At 44.3% G+C, this 26850-nt stretch overlaps 2 protein-coding genes across 2 annotated transcripts; one reads left to right on the plus strand and one right to left on the minus strand.

Moving 5' to 3' along the window:
* On the plus strand, positions 1–11630 carry LOC130483922 (cytochrome P450 2K4-like). Its single transcript, XM_056856832.1, has 9 exons — positions 1–183; positions 3948–4110; positions 5002–5151; positions 5620–5780; positions 6143–6316; positions 8708–8855; positions 10482–10666; positions 11004–11145; positions 11443–11630. The coding sequence occupies exons 1-9, from the start codon at positions 1–3 to the stop codon at positions 11628–11630; spliced, it is 1494 nt and encodes a 497-aa protein (XP_056712810.1).
* Positions 11631–15053: 3423 nt separating this feature from the next.
* Positions 15054–23090, minus strand: GLYATL3 (glycine-N-acyltransferase like 3). The gene is made up of 5 exons (XM_056856820.1): positions 23013–23090; positions 21186–21293; positions 18246–18372; positions 15652–15778; positions 15054–15480 (listed from the first exon to the last, which is right to left on the minus strand). The coding sequence occupies exons 1-5, from the start codon at positions 23088–23090 to the stop codon at positions 15054–15056; spliced, it is 867 nt and encodes a 288-aa protein (XP_056712798.1).
* Between the last annotated feature and the right edge of the window lie 3760 nt (positions 23091–26850).

Here is a 26850-nt window from a genome sequence, read left to right on the forward strand (position 1 = left end):
ATGGATTGGATGGATCCCATTTCTGTGTTGTTCCTCTTTGCCCTTACGCTTGCATTCCTTTGGAAAATGGGCAATTTCTGGAATAGCAGTAGCCAAAAGCTTCCACCAGGACCAAAGCCATTACCACTCATTGGAAACCTCCACCAAATGGATCTGAAGAGGCCTCACCTGACCATGTTAAAGGTAACTTTATTGTTGGTTTTGTTCTAGATCTCTGTCATAGGACAGAGAGGCCTTAAGCTTCTCCAACCCAAATGCAAGCATTAAAGTGCAGACAAATAGATATCACAGAACTTGCTTATGTAATATTAAAATGTAGTTGATATCTTAGTACATCTGCAGCCATTACTGCTGTAACTGAACTCTGTTTAACTAAATCGTTGCAGTGCCAAGAGAAAAAAATCATAGATCTCTATCAAGTTAAACCAAACAAAACATTCCTCAAAAAACAATCCATCTAGAAGATAACAATTGGATCTATTCCTTCAGAGTCCATAATCCAGTTGAAAAGGATTTCATAATTTATGCTTATTCTCCCAGAACATATTCGAGTTGGGGGTAGAGTTGCCAGGTCCTCCCTCTTCTCTGGCGGGAGGTTTTTGAGATGGAGCTAAGGCAGGGATTGTGCGCACACACGATCCCCACTCCTAAGCCGGGCAATTGATTGGATGGCCCGCCCGTCCAAGCGTCATGGCAATGCCAGTTGGGGGAGGAGACCCCATTAATAACAACGACAACATAGTGCGCTGGAGAACATAGAAAACACAGAAACATAGAAAGCTGGAATTAAAGCTGAGGTGGATCAGGAACCAGTGGATCAGCCAAGATCTTGGAAACCTAATACCTTTTTATTACAACATGAAGAATGAAAGAGCAGTGCTAAGCAGGTCAAACTGCCCTCAAGTTGCAGCCAATGTTTCCAGATGCTAGCATGAAAAACTAGCATCTGGGCAAAGTCACAGGTCTGAGTGCTGCTTCACATTTAAAAAAAACAAAACTCCCTACATACAAAAACGTGCATCTTAGGAAGACAAGGTTAATTTAGAAGAAGAGTTGGTTTTTATATGCCGACTTTCTCTACCACTTAAGGGAGACTCAAACCTGCTTACAATCACCTTCCCTTCCCCTCCCCACAACAGACCCCCTGTGAGGTAGGTGAGGCTGAGAGAGTGTGACTAGCCCAAGGTCACCCAGCTGGCTTCATGTGGAGGAGTGGGGAAACAAATCCAGTTCACCAGATTAGCCTCCACCACTCATGTGCAGGAGAGGGGAATCAAACCCAGTTCTCCAGATCAGAGTCCACTGCTCTAAACCACCGCTCTTACCCGCTATACCACGCTGGCTCTTTTATTTACATGTATAAATAAAATAATAAATAAAATAAATAAAGGCGATGGCCTTTACTCTTATTTGGCCAGTCTCCAGCCTCACCATGGAGTTAGATACAGAGTTAGGCACCTGTAGCAATGCTCTTAAAAATCTTGTTTGAGTTCGCTCTATGGGAACGAAACAAGAATATTCTGGTTCTAAAAAAGAGCCGTATAAGTGCTGTGCCAGAGGTTTTGCATGGTACAGTTTTGAGTGCCACTGGGACAATAAATCCATCTTTGGTGTGATAAAACTTCAAAATGCTGTATGCAGATCTGTTACCTAGGTCAACCACTTAGTTGTTATGCACGTTTTTGATGCCATTTGATTGGATTACCATTCCCAAGTACTTGAAATTAATAACCTGCTCCACCTTGGGTCCATTTATAGACCAGTTCCTTAGCTTGCGGCTGCTGCTGAAAGCCATTATCTTAGTTTTCGGATCATACACATTTAGTTCCTGGTTCTTACAATAAACTGTGAATTTGGCCAGTGCCCTCCTAAGCCCCATTGGTGCTCTTGAAAGAATAGCGGCATTGTCTGCATATAATAATATTGAAACCTGGCGATGGGCGAATTTAGGAGGATGGAAATTTGGCTCCTTCAGCTCATTTACCATATCATTGATGTAAAATATAAATAACGCTGGAGCTAATAAACAGCCCTGCCTGACACCCCTGGATGTACTAACAGCTTCAGTTAGTTGTCCCTTTCTGTTCCACCTGATTCTTAGGGATGTGCCTTCATGAAGGGGACGGATAAGACGGTAGAGGTTTTTTCTAATTTGGCCCACAGTTTGGGACTTGATATAGAGTCAAATGCTGATGCAAGGTCAATGAATGCAGCATACATCCTTAGCAGCATAAGTGGGAAAACTGGCTGACTAAAAGGGAGCACTAATCTACAGCTGGAAGGGAGATCAGGGAGCCTCTTCATGTCTACTAAATCAATTTGGTCATAATCCATTCTCAGAAGCCAATTAAGCGATCAGACAGTTTCTCTACTATTGGACCTAGGCTTGCCAGGCCCCGTAGCTCCACCAACGGGAGCTTTGTGGGGCCACGGCCGTGGTGTACACATGCGCCTGGTGCAGCACGCGCACAAACCCCATGCAATGCGCCTACGTCACTTCCGGATTTACCCAGAAGTGATGCAGATGCTCTAGTGATCTCGGCCAAAACTCTATGGTTTCCATAGAGTTTTAGCCGAGGTTGCCAGAGCGTCCATGTCAAAGTGATGCACATGAAGAATGCGCACATGTGTGCATGCATTGCCCGCTGGCCCTCAGCTGATCAGCTGGCAGCCCGGTGGATGGGCGGGATTTTACCCGCCACCACTGGGCACTTGGCAACCCTAATTGGACCATCTGTTGAAGTTTACCGGGATTGTTCCTATATCGAGCGCTTCCCTTTTGTTGTTAAAGAGTAATTTACCCTTCCCTCTAAGAGGCGTAGAGTTCAGGAGTTTAGCTTTCTCCTCACAATCCTGCATCAGCAGGCAGCGCCTTTTCCCTTAAGTGGGATGAGGCAGTCTGGGAGGTTAGAGGAATCAAAGGAGTTGCTGACAATAAATCACCCTTCTGCTCCATATCAATGACTGATAGTGGTTCTCCCTGGAAACCTTTTATCATTTCTTTTAGAGCATCCAGCTTGTTTGAAATCTGATTCAGCCATTTGAATATCTCCACAATAGTTTCTGCAGGAAGGAGACACCGGTTACCCAGCATTTCCACAAGCTCAGCTCTCGTGGTGTTCTCCTCAGCCTTTGATTCCTTGTTTGCTGCCTCGGTTGTTATCAAAGTGCTGGCGTCATTCAGTAAAATAATGGATGGACTTTTGCATAGAAAACTTGCTTCCTTTTCCTCTTCCTGGGAGGCCTCCCCCAGAAAAGTTGACGCTCCAGCTGTCTGAGGTTGTCTGGGAGCTAAATTGTACTCTTCGTCCAAGTTAATTAAGCATGAAATGTTTAAAAAGGATGACACCAGCACACCAACCCATTAGACAGCAGGTCATCCACTCATAGTTGCTTCAGAGGTTTGGAAGATGAAGCCCTTGCTGAGGCCTGGTTTGAACTCCTCCTTTTTCTGCTGCTCTTCTTCATGTTATCTTCTGAGGTTTGTCTTTTTTGCCGTTTCGCAATCTCGGGGGTGTACTTGAATAAGATACCAGAGCGCCGATTAAGTCTCAGGAGGGAAACCAGAATGATACAAAAATGATCTTCTTGTCGGAGCTCAGCCATGAGCTCGACCCGTTAGCTGGTCAAATGATAGTAAATAAACTGAACTGAACTGACCTGCTAGCGTCCGTCAAGCTTCCCAACCAGAAGCCAAATCTTCAGCGTGCATTTCCACAAATAAACTCCATCCCAAAATCTCCAGGAATTTCCCAACTTAGAGTTGGTAACCCTGGCCTCTATTAAAGGGACAAGGCATTTTTAGCATTTTCTTTTGTATGGGTATGCATATATATTTAGTTGACAAATTTTTATCAGGTGTGTCTAGTGTTTTTGCTGACACCATCTGGCAACCCTAGCTGGATGATGGGAAGGATGTTCCTCATTTTCCTTTGATTACATTTCAGCTCTCTAAACAATATGGCCCTGTCTTCCGCATTCAAATGGGATTGCAGAAAATGGTTGTTCTGACTGGCTATGAGACTGTAAAGGAGGCTTTGGTGAACCAGGCAGATGCTTTTGCGGACAGGCCCACAATCCCAATATTTGAAGACTATCTACAGGGCCATGGTGAGGGCATTCCTTCTGAAGAGTGGCCGGTCCTGCTTGCATACATAGAACTTATAGCCATGGAGCGTCTGTTCCAAAAATTAACCTAGGAGATATGCACAGTGGAATTTTCCAGTGTATAGAACTGGGCTGGGTGAAACTGCTTTGATACAAGAACTTATGTCCCCCCCGCCCTCCAACCCCAAGGGCAAAGAACAGTTACAAGGAATTGGGGTCACGGAAATAGCATGAGGGAAAGCTTTCAAAAAGGGGGAATAAACAACAGTCATTTTAGGAGTTCCCCCATGCAGCTCCCTGATTTTCTCTGTATGACAAAACATTCTGAATTATTGTAATTTCAGCCGTGCCCTTACAGTTCAGGGCCGGTAGCACAAACTAGCCCCATCTTGTCAGATCCCAGAAGCTAGGCAGGGTCAGCCCTGGTTAGTACTTGGATCAGAGACCACAAAGCCAGTCCAGAGTTGCTAAGCAGAGGCAGGCAATGGCAAAACATCTCTGTCTCTTGCCTTGAAAACCCTATGGCAGGGGTGTCGAACTCATTTGTTATGAGGTCCGGATATGACATCAATGTCACTTGGTTGGGGCAGGGCATTAGTACCATAAAATTTAATGCTGGGTGTTACGTGTATGTTAAGTGCTGTCAAGTCACTTCTGACTCATGGCGACCCTATGAATCAAAGTCCTCCAAAATGTCCTATCTTTGATAGCCTTAAGAACATAAGAAAGACACAGAGGTACATTGCTCCTACTCCCCTCGTGGTTACATAGGTTCCATTACATGTTTGGACCCCTTGTCACGGAACACACTATCTGTGATTATAGAGGGTATTCCATTATACAGTTACCATGGTCATGCATGCTGACTTATAACATTGTCCTGTTTCTCCCCAGGTATTGTTTTTTCTACCGGTGAGGGCTGGAAAGTGATGCGGCGGTTTGCAATAACCACGTTACGGGACTATGGAATGGGCAAGAAGACCATAGAGGAAAGAATTGTTGAGGAGTGCCGTTTCCTAATACAAAAGTTTGAATCCTTCGACAGTCAGTTGGCATTTTTACATTTGCATTTGGGAGGCACCAAAAATACCTGAGCCATCCTTTGATGTGTCCAGTGCAGAATTCCCCCTCTGCATACAACAGTACAATCTGTGTAACCATAGAATGGATAAATGATACCCAAGCATATGCAGCTAAAGCACGAGGCAAAAGAGATGCTCATTCCATAATGTAATGAAGTGCTGTCAAACTCATTTGTTATGATGGCCGGATACAACATAAATGTCACTTGGCCATGCCAGGCCATGCCTCGCCAGCCCAGATCTAGAGTGGGGGGTGGCTGCCTTGGCATCGGGCTCACCAGCCCAGATCGGGACTGGGGGAGTGGCTGGCTCGGCTGGCTCGCAGGCTGGATTAGAGCTCTCAAGGGGCCAGATCAAGCCCCCCAGGCCTTATCAGGCCACCCCTGATATAATGTTTTTATTTATATGTATATATATATATATTGTCTAGGAAAACCATTTGAGACAACTACAATAATGGAAGGTGCTGTTGCCAATATTATAGTGACCATATTACTTGGCAAGCGATATGAATATGAAGACCCCACATTTATAAGATTACTGAACATGGTCAATGAAAACGCCCGGCTCCTGGGAAGTCCCTCAGTCCTGGTAACCTATTCAAATGTGGTTTTAAAATGCTTTAAATTTTTGTTGCCTGCTGCTGCTCAAAACTATAGTGGGAGAAAAATAACAAAAGATGTGGGTGTCACGCACAGGGTGATGTCACTTCTGGTTTTCCCTGGAAATGATGTCACACTGCATACAATGCTGGCAACCCACCAATAATCCCGCCCTCTAATCTCCCGGTGGTTGGACAGCCTGGCAACCCTAATCACTGCAATGGCAGGCAACTGGTGGGAGGGTTGCGGTTGTGCTGAGTTATGGAAGATTTCCAAAAAAGCTTTGAGATTTCAGCCTCAGCTGTAGGATTTGGGGTTTTCTTAATCTTTTCCTTTCTCATATTCTTTTAGCTGTACAACATGTTTCCTGCTCTGGGCTTTCTCTTTGGTACTCGCAAGGCTGTCCTTGATAACAGAGATGAATTTAATGCCTTCATCCAGGCCACCTTCATAGAACACCTCAAAGAACTGGATGTGAATGACCAGAGGAGCTTTATTGATGCTTTTCTAATCCAACAGCAAGAGGTAACACAGTTTAAAACATGCCAATAATCAGAGGTGAACTTTCACCTAGGGCTGTTGATTCGGTTCCATCCAAACTGAAAAACAGCTGAATTTTCCCCGATTCGGCAGTTTTCTCTGCGGAAGTGTGCGTTCTGCTTTTTCTGCCTGTTGCCACCCTCACCTGGAGTTGAGTGCAGCAGTGCGTGAGTCTCCCTCCGCTCGGCACCCGCTCCTCCTCCTTGGTTTGTTTGCACGGTCTATTTTGATGCTCGCTCAAAACTGTTTTTTAAAATGTGACTTTAAAAATGCATTTGCACGATCCTGAGTCTGACGCAGAAGGAGAAACTCCACTCCTCCCACTCACCTGCTCCTTTGTTCCTGTTTGCTGACTTATTAGCATATGCATAGCTAGCGCGCCTCTGTTCCTTTCCATGGTTTGCAAACTCCAAAGGTCGCATGTTGCTTTGCATGGTTTGCAAACTCCAAAAGGTCTATTCTATTCATTCCAATGAGCAGAGGGGGGACCCCTTCCAGACCCCATAACTCAGGACCCCCTGACTCAATTCGCACCAAACTTGGGGGTTCTTGCAAGGAGGGTCCCCTCAAGCTTCACTGAAAGTTTGGGACCTCTCCCTCCAAAAATGCCTCCCAGATCCGCAGAAAGCAGCGAATGTGATTTAAATGGCTTTATTCAGCCAAATTTATTCAGGAACGCCGAACTTCATGCCAAATTCCACGAATCTGAATAGGGGGAGTTCAGACTTTGGCATTTCCCAAATAAAAATGGGCCAAATTTTGCCAAATCCGAATTTTACCGATTTTTTTTTCAACAGCCCTACTTTCACCCCTAGTCTCTTTCCATGTGAATGCATGGACATCTGGCAAGGAATCTAGCTTTGGGGAGGGGAACATCCGGCCCATCAAACTGGTTGGGATTTCTCAATCTTCAACCTTTAATGTATTACAGGAACTATCTCTGTAAACATAGAGATTACCTGAAAGGCAGAAAGATATTTAGCAAATTCACCTTCAACAAGAGAAATCACAAGCAAATATTATTCCACTTTGTCCATTTCCCCACTTGTCTTTCCCCTTATGTCTCTGCAACAAAAAGATGGCAGACTTGGTTTTTTTTTAAAGAAAGCTGAAAATTCAGAGGAACTAACAGATCATGGCCACAGCTTATTATATACAACATTATTGCCTTTAGTTTGGTTGTTTAGTTTCTCTGTTGAGGTTTATCCACAGTGGGTAGCCGTGTTAGTCTGTCTGCAGTAGTAGAAAAGGGCAAGAGTCCAGTAGTACCTTAAAGACTAACAAAAATATTTTCTGGTAGGGTATGAGCTTTCGTGAGCCACAGCTCACTTCTTCAGATCTGAATTAATTAGCTAACCTAGGAGGCATGGCGATACAGGAAAGCATATCCTGCTCTTATGGATGCAAGATGAAGAGAGAGAGACAGGGACCAAGAGAGACAGAGAAGGTCTTAGATGGAAGGAAAGAAGATTCCCTGAGAGAAATAATTTACACATCAAAGTCACTGCAACAGAACAGTGGGAATGATGGGGGGATGCACAGGGCCCGACTTATCTATCACTTTGGCTCTCTATATTCCCCTCTGGAGTCTGTGACTAAGAGACTACCAAAGTCCTTCACTTCCAATATAAAGCTGGCATTTTCTCCTGGGAAATTATCTCTGTAGTCTGGAGATCAGTTGTAATTCTGGGGAAATTTGGCAACCCTGCGAGTCAAGCAAGCATTTGGGCTGGCTTAAAGAATGGCTTGAGAGAGACTTAATCTGGGAACTATTACTATTATTCTTTGTTTGGGTCCCCAGACATTGTAATATTTTCTGCTTTTATGTGAGATGGCTTCATATGTTTACCTTTGGAGGTTTTTGTGTGTGTGTGTGATTTTGCTTGTAAACAGTTTTGCAGGAAAATGTGCTGAATATTTTTAGTCATAATAAAATAAAATAAAATGGATGTGAGGAAAGGAGAGACACAGGATGCTAGAATGATTACATTGCCTTCTCATCTATGGAAAACATACACATTCAATGAGGAAGATGCCGGGAAGATGGAACATACACATTTATCTGCCTTATCCATTGAGAACCCCCACCCAGGTTAGAATATTCCAGTGTTTTACCGGTATTCACTTTTTCATGCAAAAGGAACAGGAGTGTTGTCTTTGCTGCTGTTCCTTTATTTCTTCTCATGGTTTGGTGTATTGCAAAGATACTTTCTGTGTGTAGCTGGTTCTCATCTAGAGGTGAGGGGATGTTGAGAAGATTGATTGGGGCTTTCCATCTCCATCAATATTGTGAAATCCTCAGGGCCCTCTTGCTATTTATTTTGCATTATACTGTATTTATTTAGTTTAAATCATTACTTTCTTCTTACCCCCTAGGAGAAGAACAAGAACCAGATCAATGGATTTTTCCATAATGAAAACCTAAAGTGTGTTGCGAGTGACTTATTTGGGGCTGGCACGGAGACAACTTCGACTACATTGCGTTGGGGATTGTTGCTGATGATGAAGTACCCTGAAATTCAGAGTGAGTGCATTCCATTGGTTGGTTGCCATTATTCCAGGATTTCTGGATTCCAGTTACGTATAGTGTTAAGAATGGAAAGAAAAGTGAGGTTCCTGTTAGATGTTACCTGAATGAGGGGAAACAGGAAGCACCAGTTATACTTCCTGTTTATCCAGGTGTTGTAATGATAACAACAGAAAGGGTGATTAGAATTCTCTTTCTAACATTTCATCCACTGTGCCTTTCCTTAAGACTCCTATCATGTTTAGAGAGTGACTGTTCACTCTCGATCTCTCAGGGCCAAACTAGACATTACAGTTGCCATGGAGAACTTGCTAGACATTTTAAAAAATGCCAAGAGGGCCCATGGCAAAGGGGGACCTGGTGATCTTGTTTCCCCTGCTTATGCCTTTTCAAGTACCTAAACTGCTATCTGTGGGACCGTCGCGGCATTTTAAAATGGCCCAAATCTTCTCTAAAATGGCATAATGTGGGGTTTTTTTATAATTGATATAGAAAAGTACAAAGAAATATATAAAATATAAAATTTACAAAGAAAAGAAAGACTATAAAGGCTATAAAAACCTATAAATAATATCAAACTGAGATTACTGGCTCGCGGGCCGGATAAGAGCTCTCAAGGGGCCGGATCTGTTTGACACCCCTGGGCTAGAATAGCCTTAGAATAGAGCGAGAGGAGGGGATTTCTCCACTCTGTTCTGCCATTTACCTATTCCCACTAGCCTTGGCAAGGATCTGTCTCTTCCTTCCTGGCTGCTCCTGGGCACGCCCTTTAAATGCTTCCCCAAGAGAGGGCCAACCCTGGGCTCAGCCAATCCCTTCCCAATCCAGCCCTGGGGAGTGAAAAGCCCCTGGGCCAATGGATACTTGTCTTGGAGTGATGAGCTCACTGGCCCTTCCCCCTGGACTTCTTTAAATAATTGACTGCTCTGTCTGACCTCCTCTGAGAAGATCAATGCTGCCTGTTCTCCCTGCCCCGCTCTATCAGAGCTCCCCTGGGTCTCAGTGCCAGGGTCATCCCTGGTAGGTTCTTTGGTGGGTTGGCGTCTGCTGCTGACCATGCCTCTGAAAGCCAGATGAGCTCCTTCAAACTGGCTGACTCCCAAGTGGACTCCTCCAAGACTACACCCTTCTGCAACCTGACAGGTAACTTCCACAGCTTCAGGGATTGCTGGCACAGCTTGCCTTTGGTGAGGCATGCAGTCCCCTCAGGTGAGTGCAAGGGCACTGATTTCAGACAAGGACATAAACCAGAGTGCCTCAGTTTGTTGCTTGTGATGCAAAACAATGCCCTCCACCAGGCAACAACTCTGCTAATCTTGCATCAGATTCCCAGGGAGAAATTCCTCCTCCCTGAAGTCTTCCTCTCAATGTCCTGCATCCCCCAAATTCAAAACTTCCAAGTAGGATTTACCCTTTTTCTCTCCCCTTCCTGGGCTCCATTGGACATCCTAGTCCAAGTCTTTAGAGGGGGGCTCCTTCCATCACCTGCTCCTGGACTTGTGGCACTTTTTCAAGAACAGACAGCCACTCATACCAATAAGACGGCCCCAGTATATTTACGGCATCATTCAAAACCTGAAACAGACACTTATTTTAGTGGGAATAAACGTTCTGTGTTCTCAGAGAAAGTGCAAGAAGAAATAACAAGGGTAATCGGATCCGCTCAGCCACGAATCGAACACCGAGCAAAACTGCCATACACAGATGCGGTGATTCACGAAATTCAGAGGTTTGCGAATATTCTCCCAGCTAATGTGCCACATGCCACCAGTGCGGATGTCACTCTCAGAGGCTACTTCATTCCCAAGGTTATTGTTCTTAGCTTTACAATCATTGCTCAGTTGAATATGGCATTGAATCTTAACTCTGTGGAATATCAGATCCAGTTAGTGAAGTTCCTTTGAGTCCCGTAGATTTCTCTTACTGGAAGGACAGAAATGTGCCTGATATTTCTTGGATTCTGCCAGACGTTTCAAACTATGAAAACACGGTCCATCCAAGTCCATTTTTTACCTTGCCTTCCTTGCACTTGAATTCTCATGTAACTCATTTAGTGGGATGGTATGGCCTTTGCCTGGAGGATAGCTAATGTGATTGATGGGTCCTCTCCAATTTCTTCAGTAACATATTGCTTTGACCTTTCAGAGAACGTATATCATCCCATTACTGCACTCTGTGCTCTACGATGAATCTCAGTGGGAAAAACCACTTCAATTCTATCCGGAGCACTTCCTTGATTCTGAAGGAAAGTTTGTCAAGAGAGATGCCTTCCTGCCTTTCTCTGCAGGTAACCCCTTTTAGATACATCATTGTGGGTTTAATTAATGGATCAGGTACCCACATGCATTGACTTGAAAGAACACCATCCCAGCTGTCCATTTCTCACTTATTGTTTCAAGATGTGCTTTATCCTTCAGTACTGTTAATCATTGGGATGCTATGAACCTCAGTCTGTTTTCATCTTTACTTTTTTATGTCTTATGTTTAAATTATTTTGGGCATCATTCCATGGGGATAATGGTAAAGAAGTATGATAAAGTAATTCAATAATCAGGGCTCCCCTGCCCCATCTGCATTGTCACAGGTCGGCGAACGTGTGCTGGAGAGACGCTGGCCAAAATGGAGCTCTTCCTCTTCTTTGCGAGCCTCCTGCAGAGATTCACTTTCCAGCCAGCCCCTGGGATGTCTAAAGAAGACCTGGACCTCACCCCTACCGTCGGGTTTACTACACCTCCGATGCCCCACAGCATCTGTGCTTTGCCACGTTCCTAACATCCAACCATGCTTAACTCCCCTGTGCACACCACCCTCCTCTTCTGCACCCTCCTCTTCAGACTCAACAGAAATGGGCTGTGCCTTGGCACCAACTTGAGCGTTTCAAAATTAATTCAAGCTACATCAGAGACATAACTGATGTTCAAAATTTGGACCTTGCTTCTTGAGTCGTTTGCTGTACAGAGAAAAAACAACCTTTCTGTGTCTTCATAATACTTTATTGACACTACAGATGTCTTTGAATCAGCTAAATAACCAAACAGAGCTACAGCAAACATGTACTTCCAGTTGAGTTCCTTCCAATGGTATCAGCTATGTAGACAGATCAAATATATGTCATTGCTGCTGTGTTTTAGTCATCTGACCAGCTTCACAAACATGTAAGGCCACTGGGTTTGCTTACCCATTCCGCTAACTCTGGAATTTGTTTGAGCAATTATACTGCCTCAAGTCTGATAAGGAGACTCTTTTGTGATTCAATTTTTGTGGTAGAGAAAGAGATGCTGAAAATTAAAGATCCAATGGGTGTTTGTCTTTGATCCAATGGGGGTTCCTGCAGGCTGAAGGATTCCCTCCCGGGGAACTTCAGAGTGGCTTAATGGAATGGTAAGATACAAACATTTGTAGCATTCATTTAGCAGCTTGGCTTGCAATCACATTTCTGCTTGGCCACCATCTCGGAGGTGACATTTCTGCCTTCTCTCTTTCAATCTTTATCATAGGCAGATTTATTACCCTTCTTATAGTTTTACGTTGCTGTAATTATGATTATCAAACACTGTGTATATTGGAGCTGTTATCAGTGTTAGTAACAATTAAAAACAATTCTTCAGTATGTGACTTCGGCTTTGCTTCCCTATTTTTCATATGATACTAATAAAATGTCTGCCAGCCCTTTACGAATTTCAGGCAACAATTCAGGACTTCCACTAAAAAGGAGAAAGCCTGGGCATCATCTCCTTTCAATTGGGCCCAATCTAACTCACTAGACAAACTCTCCCAGAACCATTATGTAAACACTGAATAGCATGGCAGACAGAATATACATCTCTATAGGTCCCCCATATTCCAAACTCTATGGTTCCAACAGCAGTCCCCCAGCATCACCTAAAACCAGTTGTCCTCTAGGAAACAGAAACAGAATGCAGCTTTGTGGATGTAGGGTTGCCAGATCCCTCTTTGCCACCAGTGGGGTTTTTTAGGGGTGGAGCCTGAGGAGGGCGGGGATTGGGGAGGGGAGGGACTTCAATGCCATAGAGTTCAGTTGCCAAAGCGGCCATTTTCTCCTGGTGAACTGATCTCTATTGGCTGGAGATCAGTTGTAATAGCAGGAGATCTCCAGCTACTACCTAAAGGTTAAGAAAACAGTACAGGGGCAACAGTCATGTACAAAAGGTGCAATTTATATAAGCTACTGAAGTGAAAAAATGTACAATATTGTACTCAACAAGGTAACCACACAACAAACTAACGATCAATATGTACAATATATACAGCAAGGAGCCGCAATAATTTTCAGGAGTCTCAACAGAGTAACAGTAGCAATCCAGTTTCTGGATTTCATAAGATTTTCATAAGATTTCATAAAATTTCATAAGAAGCCACAATCTTCCATAGGATACGGCCGTTTCAGATTCACAATAATATGGAATCCTTCTTCAGTCCTTCCTATTAGTTAAAATGTACATTCAATTATACTACTAAAGATTAAAGCTATTCACAATAACAAAAATACAAGATTATATACTTACAAATATTGCTTCCAAAAAGTGTGCTGTCATACACAAACTTGATACCATCCCACGTATGCATAAATCAGGTTACAAAAAGATGTCAGCAAAGGACATCACATAATGCAGCATACAAGGTTGAAAAGTCAATCAAACTAAATAATGAAAACCCAGGTGTGTGTCATTGCTCCCAATGCTAACCAGCACGCTGGAGTCTTAAAGGGGCAGAGCACCATTATGCTCAAAGCTATCCTTTAGCCCACTGGCATCTTAAAGGTGCAGAGCAATGATCACACTGTTAATGCTTTTATAAAAATCATAAAAACCATGTCAAATCATTATCCAAATTTAACCCGTTAGGAGCCAGAAAACTAGTAGACTTAATGAAACCATTATGCTTTTGAACCCTACTGAAACCATTAAGCCTTTCTATATTTCTTTTGAAGTAAAAAAAAACAAACAGCCATTTTATTCAGAATAAAGGATTCCCTTCTCCTCGCAGCCACCCCCAGGCACTAACCAAGGTTTATTCTAAGCCTTTTTACCTATTGCACAAGAAGTCAGCGCTAGCACAAAATCCGCAATCCTGTGAACCTTTCCTACATTTGTTCTAACTGCCAAAAAGGATAATGTGAAAGAGGGAAGAGGAAATGAGAATGATAACAGAAATTAAGAGAAATAGACTGTCAGGAAGGCAGAGAGAATTAAAAATGAGAGGAGAAACAGAAATCATATTTTGATTACGTAAGAGATTGTTGAGGACAAAGACTCCCTGTAAAACTGAGAACACACGCCCCTGATTATTATTGTGAGTTCTATATGGTATCGTATGGAGAGAAAGTTCGAAAGCCGTCACAATAATATAGACAAAAAGGGCAAGAGTCCAGTAGCACCTTAAAGACTAACAAAAATATTTTCTGGTAGGGTATGAGCTTTCGTGAGCCACAGCTCACTTCTTCAGATACAGGTATCTGAAGAAGTGAGCTGTGGCTCACGAAAGCTCATACCCTACCAGAAAATATTTTTGTTAGTCTTTAAGGTGCTACTGGACTCTTGCCCTTTTTGACTACTGCAAACAGACTAACACGGCTACCCACTGTGAACAATAATATAGAGTCCTCAAAAAAATGGCTGCTCAAAATGGCCCCTCTCCAAACCCCACTCTTCTCAGGCTCCACCCCAAAAACCTCCTGCCAGTGGCAAAGAGGGACCTGGCAATCCTACCTTGCCCACTTTCTAAAAACACTTGGGGGGTGCCAGGAAAGGTGTCGCCATGCTGGGGCAACCCTGGGATAAAGTGGATTTCAAATTCTATCCTCCAGTGAGCTGCCTGCCCCATTTCCATCCAAAGATGCATCCAATTGGGCCTGTATGAGCGTGGGAATGCATGTGAATAAGGATATGTATTCAGTGTAAACTGACATCTGCAAGGCTCACCAATCTGATGAGTTATGGACTAGTGTGGATCCAAGTAAGAAATCCATTCAAATCAATTGCAATTTTGCCGTGGACTTCTGCAAGGGCAGGTTCCACGCAGGGATTTCAAGGACGACATGCAACAGGGCCGTCACGTTTTCTAATTTTCTGGCTAAAAACAAGGGCTGGGTTTTCAACTCAGAAATGGCCAGCGTAGGCGGCTCTCCATCCGCTGTAAGGAAATATCACCACAATCACAAAAAAATTAACTAAGCTACAAATGAGGTGCTGTTACAAACCGGAAAGGTGTGTGGACCAGTCTCACAAACCGACAGGGCAGAAACTGAGCATTCATGCTTTTGAGCAGTGTTATTGACGGCAAATTGTCCTCCAGAACATTTCCCTGAGCTGGGAACCCCCTACTGTGTAACTTCTGGGCTAGTATTGTTGCAATGAGGCGGTTATACCCTTTTCTACGATGTTCGGGCAGGGTATAGCCGTGAATCATAGTAGCAAATTGGTCTGTCAGGCCCCAGGATACAGGGCTTCCGTTTTTGTCCAGGACACAGACACTAGGGAAGTGGCAAATGAGGTTGACCAGGTATTTCCGGCACTGTTCGCTGCCTCCACGGGACCAGGTCTCATTCAGGAGGCCAGCGTGTGAAACGTCAAGAGAAGCCAGACGTGGAGGAGGGTTTAGCCTTAAAAAAAAGAAACAGGGTTCTGTTTACCTGCATTGCCATGATTACTGCACTAATACAGAAGGGTTAGAAAGCAGCAGGTGTGCAGATTTTAAAGTAAAATGCAGCAGATCCACACTGATTAATTCCTTACTCAACAGCAGCATTGCTATGGAAAGCGATTGGACATACTTAAGGTTAACCTCTGGGAGTGCATCTGGATCTGGATGGATAACCATTTGGAAAGACGACTGCTTCACATCCACCAGCTTGGGGCCAGCAACAGCTTTGGAAACATCAAATAACCCATCCTGTAGGCCTGCATGTATAAAAGTACAGAGTTCATCTATCAGACAGAAAGTCTGATTAACATTAAGTCCTGATGCCTTAATTCTAGAGTAAAACCATCTCTCTGTGTGTTAAGTGTCGTCAAGTCGCTTCCGACGCATGGCGACCCTATGAATGAAAGTCCTCCAAAATGTCCTATCTTTGACAGCCCTGCTCAGATCCTGCAAATTGAAGGCCGTGGCTTCCTTTATTGAGTCAATCCATCTCTTGTTGGGTCTTCCTCTTTTCCTGCTGCTCTCAACTTTTCCTAGCATGACTGTCTTTTCCAGTGACTCTTGTTATCTCATGACGTGACCAAAATACGACAGCCTCAGTTTAGACATTTTAGCTTCTAGGGTCAGTTCAGGCTTGATTTGATCTATAACCCACTGATTTGTTTTTTTGGCAGTCCACGGAATCCGTAACACTCTCCTCCAACACCACATTTCAAAGGAATCTATTTTATTCCTATCAGCTTTCTTCACTGTCCAGCTTTCACACCAATAAATAGTAATAGGGAATACGATGGCATGAATTAATCTAGTCTTGGTGGCCAGTGACACATCCTTACACTTCAAAATCTTTTCTAGCTCCTTCATGGCTGCTCTTCCCAGTCTTAATCTCCTTCTGATTTCTTGGCTGCAGTCTCCCTTTTGGTTGATGGTGGAGCCAAGGAATAGAAAGTCTTGAACAATTTCCATTTCCTCATTGTCAACCTTAAAGTGGTGTAATTCTCCTGTAGTCATTACTTTTGTTTTCTTGATGTTCAGCTGTAGTCCCGCTTTGGCACATTCTCTTTTAACTTTTAGCAGTAGTCGTTTCAAATCTTCACTATTTTCTGCCAATAATGTAGTGTCATCAGCATATCTCAAATTATTAATGTTCCTCCCTCCAATTTTCACTCCACCTTCATCTAAATCTAATCCAGCTTTCCTAATTATATGTTCTGCATATAGATTGAAGAGAGAGGGAGATAAACTACATCCTTGTCTGACACCTTTGCCAATTGGAAACCATTCCGTTTCTCCATATTCTGTTCTAATTGTGGCCTCTTGTCCAGAGTACAGGTTGCGCATTAAAACGATCAGATGTAGTGGCACACCCATTTCCTTTAAAACCAGCCATAGCTTTTCATGATCCACACAGTCAAAAGCTTTGCTGTAACCAATGAAACACAAGCTGATTTTCTTATGAAATTCTCTCGTATGCTCCAGTAACCAGCGTATATTTGCAATATGATCTCTAGTGCCTCTTCCTTTTCTGAAACCAGCTTGAACATCAGGCATTTCTCGTTCCATATATGGTAACAGCCTTTGCTGTAAGATTTTGAGCATCACTTTACTTGCATGAGAAATTAATGTGATGGTACGATAGTTGCTGCAATCTAGCAGGACACAAAACTGGGCCATAGTTCTCAAAAACTCTTTGGCCTCTTCAGAAACGCCTCCCTTCTTTCAGCAGAGAAAGGACATCTACATGCGCTCTGAGTCTCTCTTTAGGTGGAAAAGATTTTCAAGGAACAACCTGATTTATGCCTTTCACTAAATTATGCAAATTAAATGTAGAATCCATTCTCTCTCCTTTTTTATTTAAACGAGAGGACCTCTTACCAACCAGTTACTGAAAGAATAAAACAAAACAGGTGGCTAATACTTGGAGACCATTAAAAACGTAAGCATAACCTTACTAGATCAGACCAGTGATTCCTCTAGTCCACCACTCTGTTTCCAACAATGGGCAATCAGATGTCACAAGAAAACTACCTTCTGACTGCCCCCCAGGAACTGTCAGAGGCATTCTTCCTCTGACCTAGGAGGTCCTATTTAGCAATCAACTTCTGCTCCATAAATCTTTACAACCCCCTCTTAAATCCACATGAAAAGGGAATTGTACACATCCCACGACACACAAAGGCCATTTGTGCATGGCTGTTTCCTCGCGGTCACCCCGCTGACTACTTCAGGGCTTTGCTTTGATTATGCATGCATTTTCCAAACGTCAGAGGTTACCTTCCCCCCCTCCCCCGGTGTTTCCGATCATTTCCCCAATGATTTCTGGATATGATTATGTGTTTTCTGCTTTGATTATGCATGCATTTTCCAAATGTCAGAGGTTACCTTCCCCCCGCCCCCCGGTGTTTCCAATCGTTTTCCCAGTGTTTTCTGGATGCTGGCTAAACACGAATCCAGAAAATGCGGGCAAACCGCCAGATACATGTGGGGAGAGCAAGGCAACCAGTGAAAGTCAGAAAATGCAAGCATAATCAAAGCAAAGCCCTGAAGTACTCAGTGGGGTGACCGCAAAGAAATAGCCATGCATAAATGGCCAAAGGGCAGTACATTGCTAAATCTGTCCCATTCACCAGCTCTTTTGATATCTTGCCCCACACATTACTAGGTGAAAATCTTTCTTCAGAATTCAATCTTGCATTTATCTATCCAGCAAACAATAGGCTTTACCCTGTATCTGGAACACTTGTTCCCAGTTTATAGTTTCTGGGTTCTCCAGCAACGCCCGATACGCTTGCAAATCCTTGTAGAAAACAGCATAAGCATTGGTAAAAGAGTCTAGATCATCACTTTCAGCCTAGGTTTAAAAGAAACAACACACTTAAATTCCATTTATAAGTCTCTTTCACTCTCGCACATGTTCTTGCAATCAAAACTGGTCTGAATAGGGGCCTTGAACAACCAGAGATGCTAGTCAGAGAAAGGTGCTACATTCAGCTTCACCTGGGGCCATCACAACCACCCTGACCTGGAGATTCAGGTAACAGTGGGACAGTTTAATGTCACCATTTGGGGAGGGGCTGTGGCTCAGCGGTAGAGCATCTGCTTGGCATGCAGAAGGTTCCAGGTTCAGTCTCTGGCATCTCCAGTTAAAGGGTCTAGGCAGGTAGGTGATGTGAAAGACTCCTGCCTGAGACCCTGGAGAGCCGCTGCCGGACTGAGTAGACAATACTGACTTTGATGGACCAAGGGTCTTATTCAGTATAAGGAAGCTTCATGTGTTCACCATATGAGACAGAGTTCCTAGATTTGCTGCTATCCCTCCGGCTGGGCAACTTGCTGCTGAAAGAAGCCACCAGATTTTCTCTGTGCTGCCTTACCTCCCCTCCCCCCCGCAAAAAAAGAATGCCATTCAGTGCAAGAGACAATGGGCAAAAACGCACGGTCGCTTTATCCTCCTTTAATCCCTTTTTAAGCAAGGATCAAACTCACATTAGGCAAAACGCATGCATTCGATCCAGGCTGAATCCTGGCTGAAACAGGGATTAAAGGAGGATAAAGCGACCGTGCGTTTTCGCCCAATGATTTGCATAAAAACCCCAAACAAAACCCCCCACAAAACTGCTGACTGTTTTATTACTCTGAGCAGATATAAATTATAACCTACTTTCTTTCGATCAGAGACTTCAAGGTGGTAAGTTTAAGACCCCAAGAAGTCTCCTATCCAAGCACTGACCAGGTTGCTACCCCACAGCATCATCAAAGGGCAGCATCTATATCCCAGGAATAGCACCGTCTCCTGATCACAAGACAAGGTACAGCTTTTAATTTTAGTGGAGGCAGAATCTCCTGCAGTTCCCAGACATAGCCATAGCAAAGTCCCAACAACCACTGCAATTTAACTCAAAAAACGAATATGGGGGGGAGGGGAAGCAACCAGCCATAGTAAACCAAATGCTGTAGAATGAATGATAACTGTCATCTCATGGGGAGTTGTAAATTTGTTGACGTTCCGTTATTGTATTATATAGCTATTTTAACATGATCCCTTAAGGAAAAGGCCTTTGCTTTATTTTCACCTTTCGTTTGTTATTAGGGTTTCCAACCTCCAGGTACTAGCTGGAGATCTCCTGCTATTACAACTGCTCTCCAGCCGATAGAGATCAGTTCACCTGGAGAAAATGGCCGCTTTGGCCATTGGACTCTATGGCATTGAAGTCCCTCCCCTCCCCAAGCCCCGCCCTCCTCAAGCTCCGCCCCAAATACCTCCCGCCGGTGGCGAAGAGGGACCTGGCAACCCTATTTATTATATTGGTTGCTGGCTGTAGCTGGTCAAGGCCTTGCCTTGCCTGTGTTCTAATAAAGTTGTTCTGCTTTGTTACTAGCTACTGTGATGTTAGGCTTGCCAGGGCCCTCGGCGCCACCAGCGGGAGGTTGTAGGAGCGGAGCCTGAGGAGGGTGGGGTTTGGGGAGTAGAGGGGCTTCAGTACCATAGAGTCCAATTGCCCAAGCAATTGCCATTTTCACAAGGGGGACTGCTCTCTGTCGGCTGGAGATCAGTTGTAATTGCGGGAGATCTCCAGCTACTACCTGGAGGCTGGCAACCCTATGTGGAGTTATTACAATAATCAGCGAAGATCATCCCCCTGAAGCCCTATTTACCTCCCACAGGTGCCTAAGAGTGTGGCTTAAGACTAGCATACTCTGTTTCATTTCCCTCTGAACAAGCTGAGGGAATTTGTGTCCACGTTTCCTCCCCCAATTCAAGGGGTATTCTCAACATCTGGGAGGTAAAACCCACCACCATCCCTTTGGGGGTGGTCTCACCTCAAGGAACCCATACTTCTTGCAGAGGTCTACACCCAAAAGCCACACTGGCAGATGTGCAGAGATCAACCTGATAGTGCTTAGTGAACACATACCCTGAAGTTGTTTAGCAAATGATTTAACAACATTTATACCCCGCTGTTTTTCCTTCATAAGGGCCACCAAGGCCGCTATGGTTATGCTGCCTCTCAAGAGAAGTCCATGCGGCAGCTCAAATTCTCCTCTTCCGATAAAAGGAAGTATTTCTTCACACAACACATAAATAAATTGTGGAACTCCCTGCCCCAGGATGTGGTGATGGCTGCCAGCTTGGAAGGCTTTGAGAGGGGAGTGGACATGTTCATGGAGGAGCAGACTTTCCATGGCTACTAATCAAAATGAATACTAGTAATGATGCATATCTATTCTCTCTAGTATCAGAGGAGCATGCCTATAATTTTGGGTGCGGAGGAACACAGGCAGGATGGTGCTGCTGCACTCGTCTTGTTTGGGGGCTTCCTAGAGGCACCTGGTTGGCCACTGTGTGAACAGACTGCTGGACTTGATGGCCCTGGGTCTGATCCAGCATGGCTTTTCTTATGCTCTTATGGGAAGTACCTCAGAACGCTGTGGAGGATTCAACCCCTCTATCTGAGTGGGCAGAGTCACCTTAACTAGGAGCCTTCCCAAACCTTATACCATGCATATGCATATTCTAAGCCATCTAACCAACAACAGTTTTGGAGATGGCTTCCCCTAATTACTCTTTACAATTCATAATACCCAGAAAAATAATGGTGGATTGGAGGAACAAGAAGTATGAAAGACAGTAAGAGAGGCAGAGACTTGCAGCCGTTGCTGTACCTCTCTCTGCCGGCGAGTGATGATCGCTTTAAATTCTGGCCACGTGTCCACCACCACTTCCTTCCTGAAGGGATTTCCTCGGTTGATATTCAGTACTGCTCCATACACCTTTCGCAGAGAAAAATATCAGCTAATTATAGATATCGTACTTTGGTCAGGGACCTCAGTGGGGCACAATGCCATACATCCCACCCTCCAAAGCATCCGTTTTCTCCAGGGGAACTAATCTCTGTAAACTGGAGATGTAATTCTGGGAGATCTCCAAGTCCCAATTGGAGGCTGGTATCCCTAACAGATAGTTGTTTACCATAATTTCAATGCATTTTCAACAGACCATCTATCATCAATGCCTGTGTCTGAAGAAAAGCCCAAATCCACCCTTCCATTTTTTATCAGATCATCATCACCATTGTTATGAATACGTTCCTGTGGGTTATAGGTTTCGTGCTGATTGCAATGGTCTTGCGCAAAACATCATTGTGTTAGCCATCTTCTGGGTGCCAACAGAAAGGATGGATTATAAATGGCTGAAATACTATTGAAAGAAGTGTTCATCTTTCAAGTGCCACTGGACTTGTGTTATTTTGCTATGACACACTGACACGGCAACCCTTTGCGATAATCCTATGAACCAAAAGTTTCATGAGTTTATGCCACAGTAAATTAATTCATCTTTAAGGCATCGCAAGATGCCGTTGTTTGGCTGCAGGAGCATAATATGGCTTTTCTTCTGGGATATGTCTAGAACATGCCTGACTCTACAAAAAAGAATATGAAAAGTAGCCCTGATTACACCTATAGAATAAACCCAGTGGATGCCACAGCAAGTGGAAAAATTGGTTTCTCTAAACTAGGGGTAGGAGAGAGCCAGCGTGGCGTAGTGGTTAAGAGCAGTGGGACTCGGATTCAGTTCAGACCCGGATTCAGTTCCCCACTCCTCCACATGAAGCCTGCTGGGTGACCTTGGGCCAGTCACAGTTCTCTCTGAACTCTCTCAGCCCACCCGGAGGCAGGCAATGGAAACCACCTCAGAACGTCTCTTGCCCTGAAAACCCTACGGGGTCACCATAAGTCAGCTGTGACTTGACGGCACTTTCTGTCACCACCAGGGAAAGAAACCCCAGATATATTTACCAAGCAGTGACACACGAGACCAATTTTGCTTGGCAAACAGGGCCATTTCCCACCTAAGCAACTACAGCGAGTCCTTGAGGGGCTGGAAGCGCCACCATTTTCTCCCCATGTGTCTTGTCGAGTAGCACCCCTCATCTCTCCCCCATTATTTACTCAAACCACCATATCTTCAATTGGCTGTAGTGGAGCCAGCGTGGCGTAGTGGTTAAGAGCGGTGGTTTGGAGCGGTGGAGTCTGATCTGGAGAACCGGGTTTGATCCCCTACTCCTCCACATGAGCGGCAGAGGCCAAACTGGTGAACTGGATTTGTTTCCCCACTCCTCCACATGAAGCCAGCTGGGTGACCTTGGGCTAGTCACAGCTCTCTCAGCCCCACCTACCTCACAGGGTGTCTGTTGTGGGGATGGGAAGGCGACTGTAAGCCGGTTTGATTCTTCCTTAAGTGGCAGAGAAAGTCGGCATATAAAAACCAACTCTTCTTCTTCTTCTTCTTCTTCTTCTTCTTCTTCTTCTTCTTCTTCTTCTTCTTCTTCTTCTTCTTCTTCTTCTGTACTCCAGCTGCTCTCAACCCAGACCCTTCAGCTTTCAACAAGGGCCCAAACAAATTGGTGAATGAAAATGGCTTCCCCCAGCCGCCCAGCTTTTCTTCTTGCCAAGCATTCAGGTGCCCTTGCAACGACTCATCTGCCTTACCTTGAGGGATTCAGGGAAATTCTTCTTTAACATGTTTTCCAGTCTCTGCAGCTTTGTGGAACAGTTGAGCACCAACATCTTCCTGGAAGTGGTTTAACAGCCACCTAGGTATGAATGAGGAGAGCTCGGCAGGTACGGGCAGTAATAACAGTGATTGGAAACAATCCCTTGCTGAGCTGGAGAAGTGCCGCGTCTGAAACAGGCTCAGAGGTAACCAACCAACCCCCCACGTGTTTTTACGTTAAATTATTATCCTTTTGTAATCAGCTTGATTTAGTCCTGGAATTAAACCCCTGGGATGAGTTGGGTTGCCTGGTCCCTCTTCGCCACTGGCAGGAGGTTTTTTGGGGCGGAGCCTAAAGAGGGCGGGGTTTGGGAAGGGGAGGGATTTCAATGCCATAGAGTCCAATTGCCAAAGCGGCCATTTGCTCCAGGGGAACTGATCTCTGTCGGCTAGAGATCAGTTGTAATAGCAGGAGATTTCCAGCTAGTACGTGGAGGTTGGCAACCTTAATGGTATAGCCCAATCTCATCAGATCTCGGAAGCCAAGCAGGGTTTTCCATGGCTTCAAAATTTCTGGATTTTTTTCATCTCTAGGAAGGCCCAAGTCATTTAAAGCTTCATGGCTCAAAAAAGTACCTTGATTGAATCTGGTGGCTTTCATGACTTTTGACATGACAATTGGAGGACAGATGGGTATGAAAAGCCTTCTGAAGAAAATGTTTAGCTAGCCGAATATATTTATGCCTGTTATAATGGTCAGATCGACAGAGCACGTACCTGTTGTTGCCTTCGCAGCCTGCTGTTCCGTAAGTACAGGGGAACACTAAGAAACAGGTGAGCAGCAACACGGTGGATTACCAAGCATTCCAACGGGTCTTCCGGGACTAGGGGAAACAAAGCAAAGACGGCTAGCCCTGTGGGAGAGAGAGGCTCCAGAGGCAGGCTTTAAAAAGGGAGCTGTGAAGGTCAGAGAAACTCGGGGGAAACTCTCCATCCAGGAGACACTTGATCTGCCAGTATCCGTTCCCATGAATGACCAGGTTTCCTCATACTTTGGATTAGTGTGCCTTACCAGGAATTATTAAATACAATGCTTAATTTATACTTCGAACATCTACGCTGTGTGACAGATGGTAAAATTGCACACGTTAAGGAGACACTTGTGGGAAGCAGGTGACTTCTGGGCCCTTAATGACTCAGTTTCCCCAATGTATGACAGCCCCCTTTTCTTTAATAGGGTAAATTCTCCCCAATGCATCTCTAATTCTCATTATGCTCTTATAGTTGAGCCTGCCTGGCTCTGCAGTGTACTGGTTACTGGCATATTGGCTAAATGTATTTTGGGATTGGGGTGAGAAGCACTTCATAATCCTTGAGAGGTCATGCACAACGAGTGGGCAAAGTTTACTTGTGCTTGGGAAAGGACCACAGGGAATTATCATCTTTTTGTCTTAAATGACCTACAAATTAACCAAGTTTGGAAAAGTCCGGGAATCCTGTGAAACTTCAGGAGCTGCAAGTCCAGGCATAAGTTAAATTACAAAGCCCTTCCAAGTGGTGACCCGCAACAGGCAAAGAGAGACACAACCAAAATTCAGCTATATATTGACCCTAGATCTACAGTCATCCTCACAGAGCACAAATGTGCAAACAACTGGTGAACACAATCTTGCTCTGAAATGCCTCTGACTGTGCAGTAGAAAACATGGCATACTTATGTATTATAGATTTGACTGGGACACGATGGTGGTGGATGAGTAGCTTCATCTAGCCGCTCCCGGATTTAGTTTTAAAATTACATTTTCAACTAATTAGGCTACTGTATCTACCTTAGATTCCTGGATATTTGGATTAATTGATGTGGACAGAATTGAGCGGGTGCAGAGGAGAGTGATGAGGATGATCAGGGGCCTGGAGACCAAGCCCTATGTGGAAAGGCTGAGGGAGTTGGGAATGTTTAGTTTGGAGAAGAGGAGGTTGAGGAGGGACATGATTACTCTCTTTAAGTATTTGAAGGGCTGTCACTTAGAGGAGGGCAGGGAGCTGTTCCTGTTGGCAGCAGAGGATAAGGACTGGCAATAAAGGGTTTAAATTGCGGGCAGAAAGCTACCGGCTGGATATTAGGTTTTTTTTTTTACAGTAAGAGTTGTTTGAGAGTGGAATCAGCTACCTAGGGAAGTGGTGAGCTCCCCCTCACTGGCATTCTTCAAGCAAAGGCTGGACAAGCATTTGTCAGGGATACTCTAGGCTGATCTTGCATTGAGCAGAGGGTTGGTCTAGTTGGTCTTCCAACTCTATGATTCTATCTGCATCTATATACTTTGAATTCCAGCTGGACTCCCTAGCTACACTGGTAAATTACACAGCCGCTTAGACGAGATGGTGGCGTGTCAGGAACCTTCTCCTGGAGAAGCAGATTATAGAGTTTAATTACAGAGTTTAAATATGGGGGAGAAAAAAACTTCCAGCAAGGAATTCAGACTCACTCCCCACTAAAATCAGCCAAACAGATCCTCATTGATGATCTGCAAACAAAAGAACCAATAAGTGAAATCTCCATCTTCTCCTCTTCTAATATGGTGGAGTGTCAAGTTGCAGCCGACTTTCAGCTCTTTTAGCTTGGAGATCTATTCACACATACCCTATTCTCATCATGCCCATCCTTACCGATCGAATGCAGAGATCCAATAAAATTAGACTTGAATATCTTTTGTCAAATAACACGACTGGTTGCCCGGTTTTGCACCTAGGTCTGTAATCATAGAAAAATTGAGAAGGGCCTTTAATCCTGAGGAGTGGCAGAGATTTTAATCCCTGGAAATGACTTAACCGCTAGTATTTGCCCAGGAGAATGTCTGTTAAATTGGTGAGACGTGCAGTTTCAGCTGGTGTCTATTAGGGCTATCCTGTGTCTATCAAGATCATTTGTATATAATTTTTATTCTTTCTGTCTTTAATGTTTCCTTTATGAACCTAACTAGTCGTAGACTGTAATAATAAAGAACGGAACAGAACCGTTTATACAGATGGAATCTTACTTGCAGCACAAATAAACCTAACCTGGGCAAAATTACTCTAACTAAAAACCTTATCTTACAAAAAATAAGGGGTAGCCTCCAAGGTCCCATCCATAGCAACCACACAGATGCATTTAGCTCTCTGTGGATTACAGACCAGAGTTAATTTCCCTCATTAAAAAGAGACCAGTCGACTGTAAACAAATAACACCGTTCAGCAGCAACCCAATGACAAAGCACTCTCTCTACTGTTGTGAAAAGCAACTATTTTAGGCTGTCTTTTGGAAAATGAGCAGTTATGGAAAAGGGACGCTGGATGAATGGTGTATGCATTTTGTTTTCCATTTCCAAAACTGAACGGAAGGGACAACGCAATAAGAGAACTCTGAACGAAATGAGATTAACACCTTAATCTTGTATTTGCTAACCATAAACCTGTGAAGAACCAGGTGTGATTCTTTGTTTAAAAGTAATCCAGCAGGATAAAGGATCACACCCAAGACCCACAATGAAAACAGTAATCCTTTAATTTCAGGCTGTCAGCGAGGGCATGCAATCGGACCCGGGATAGCGAGGTGACTTTCGTTTCATCTCTCCTTCCCGTGGGAAGGAAGAGGCAACAGCCAAAAGGCTCGAGAGATCTCCACTTCAAATCCCAACCTTTTTTGTTTTCGGGTTAGAAGTAGTATTAGGATGTCGGCACCACCCTCGGCCCCGCTCAACGCGGGAGAGGAGCTTCGGCAGACTCCCGCTGATATTGAGGTTGGTCAAGGAGCAGCGACCCCGGAGCAGCGCCCACCCGGGCCTACCGATGTCC

Source organism: Euleptes europaea, chromosome 10, assembly GCF_029931775.1.
Source record: "Euleptes europaea isolate rEulEur1 chromosome 10, rEulEur1.hap1, whole genome shotgun sequence".
Classification (NCBI taxonomy): domain Eukaryota; kingdom Metazoa; phylum Chordata; class Lepidosauria; order Squamata; family Sphaerodactylidae; genus Euleptes; species Euleptes europaea.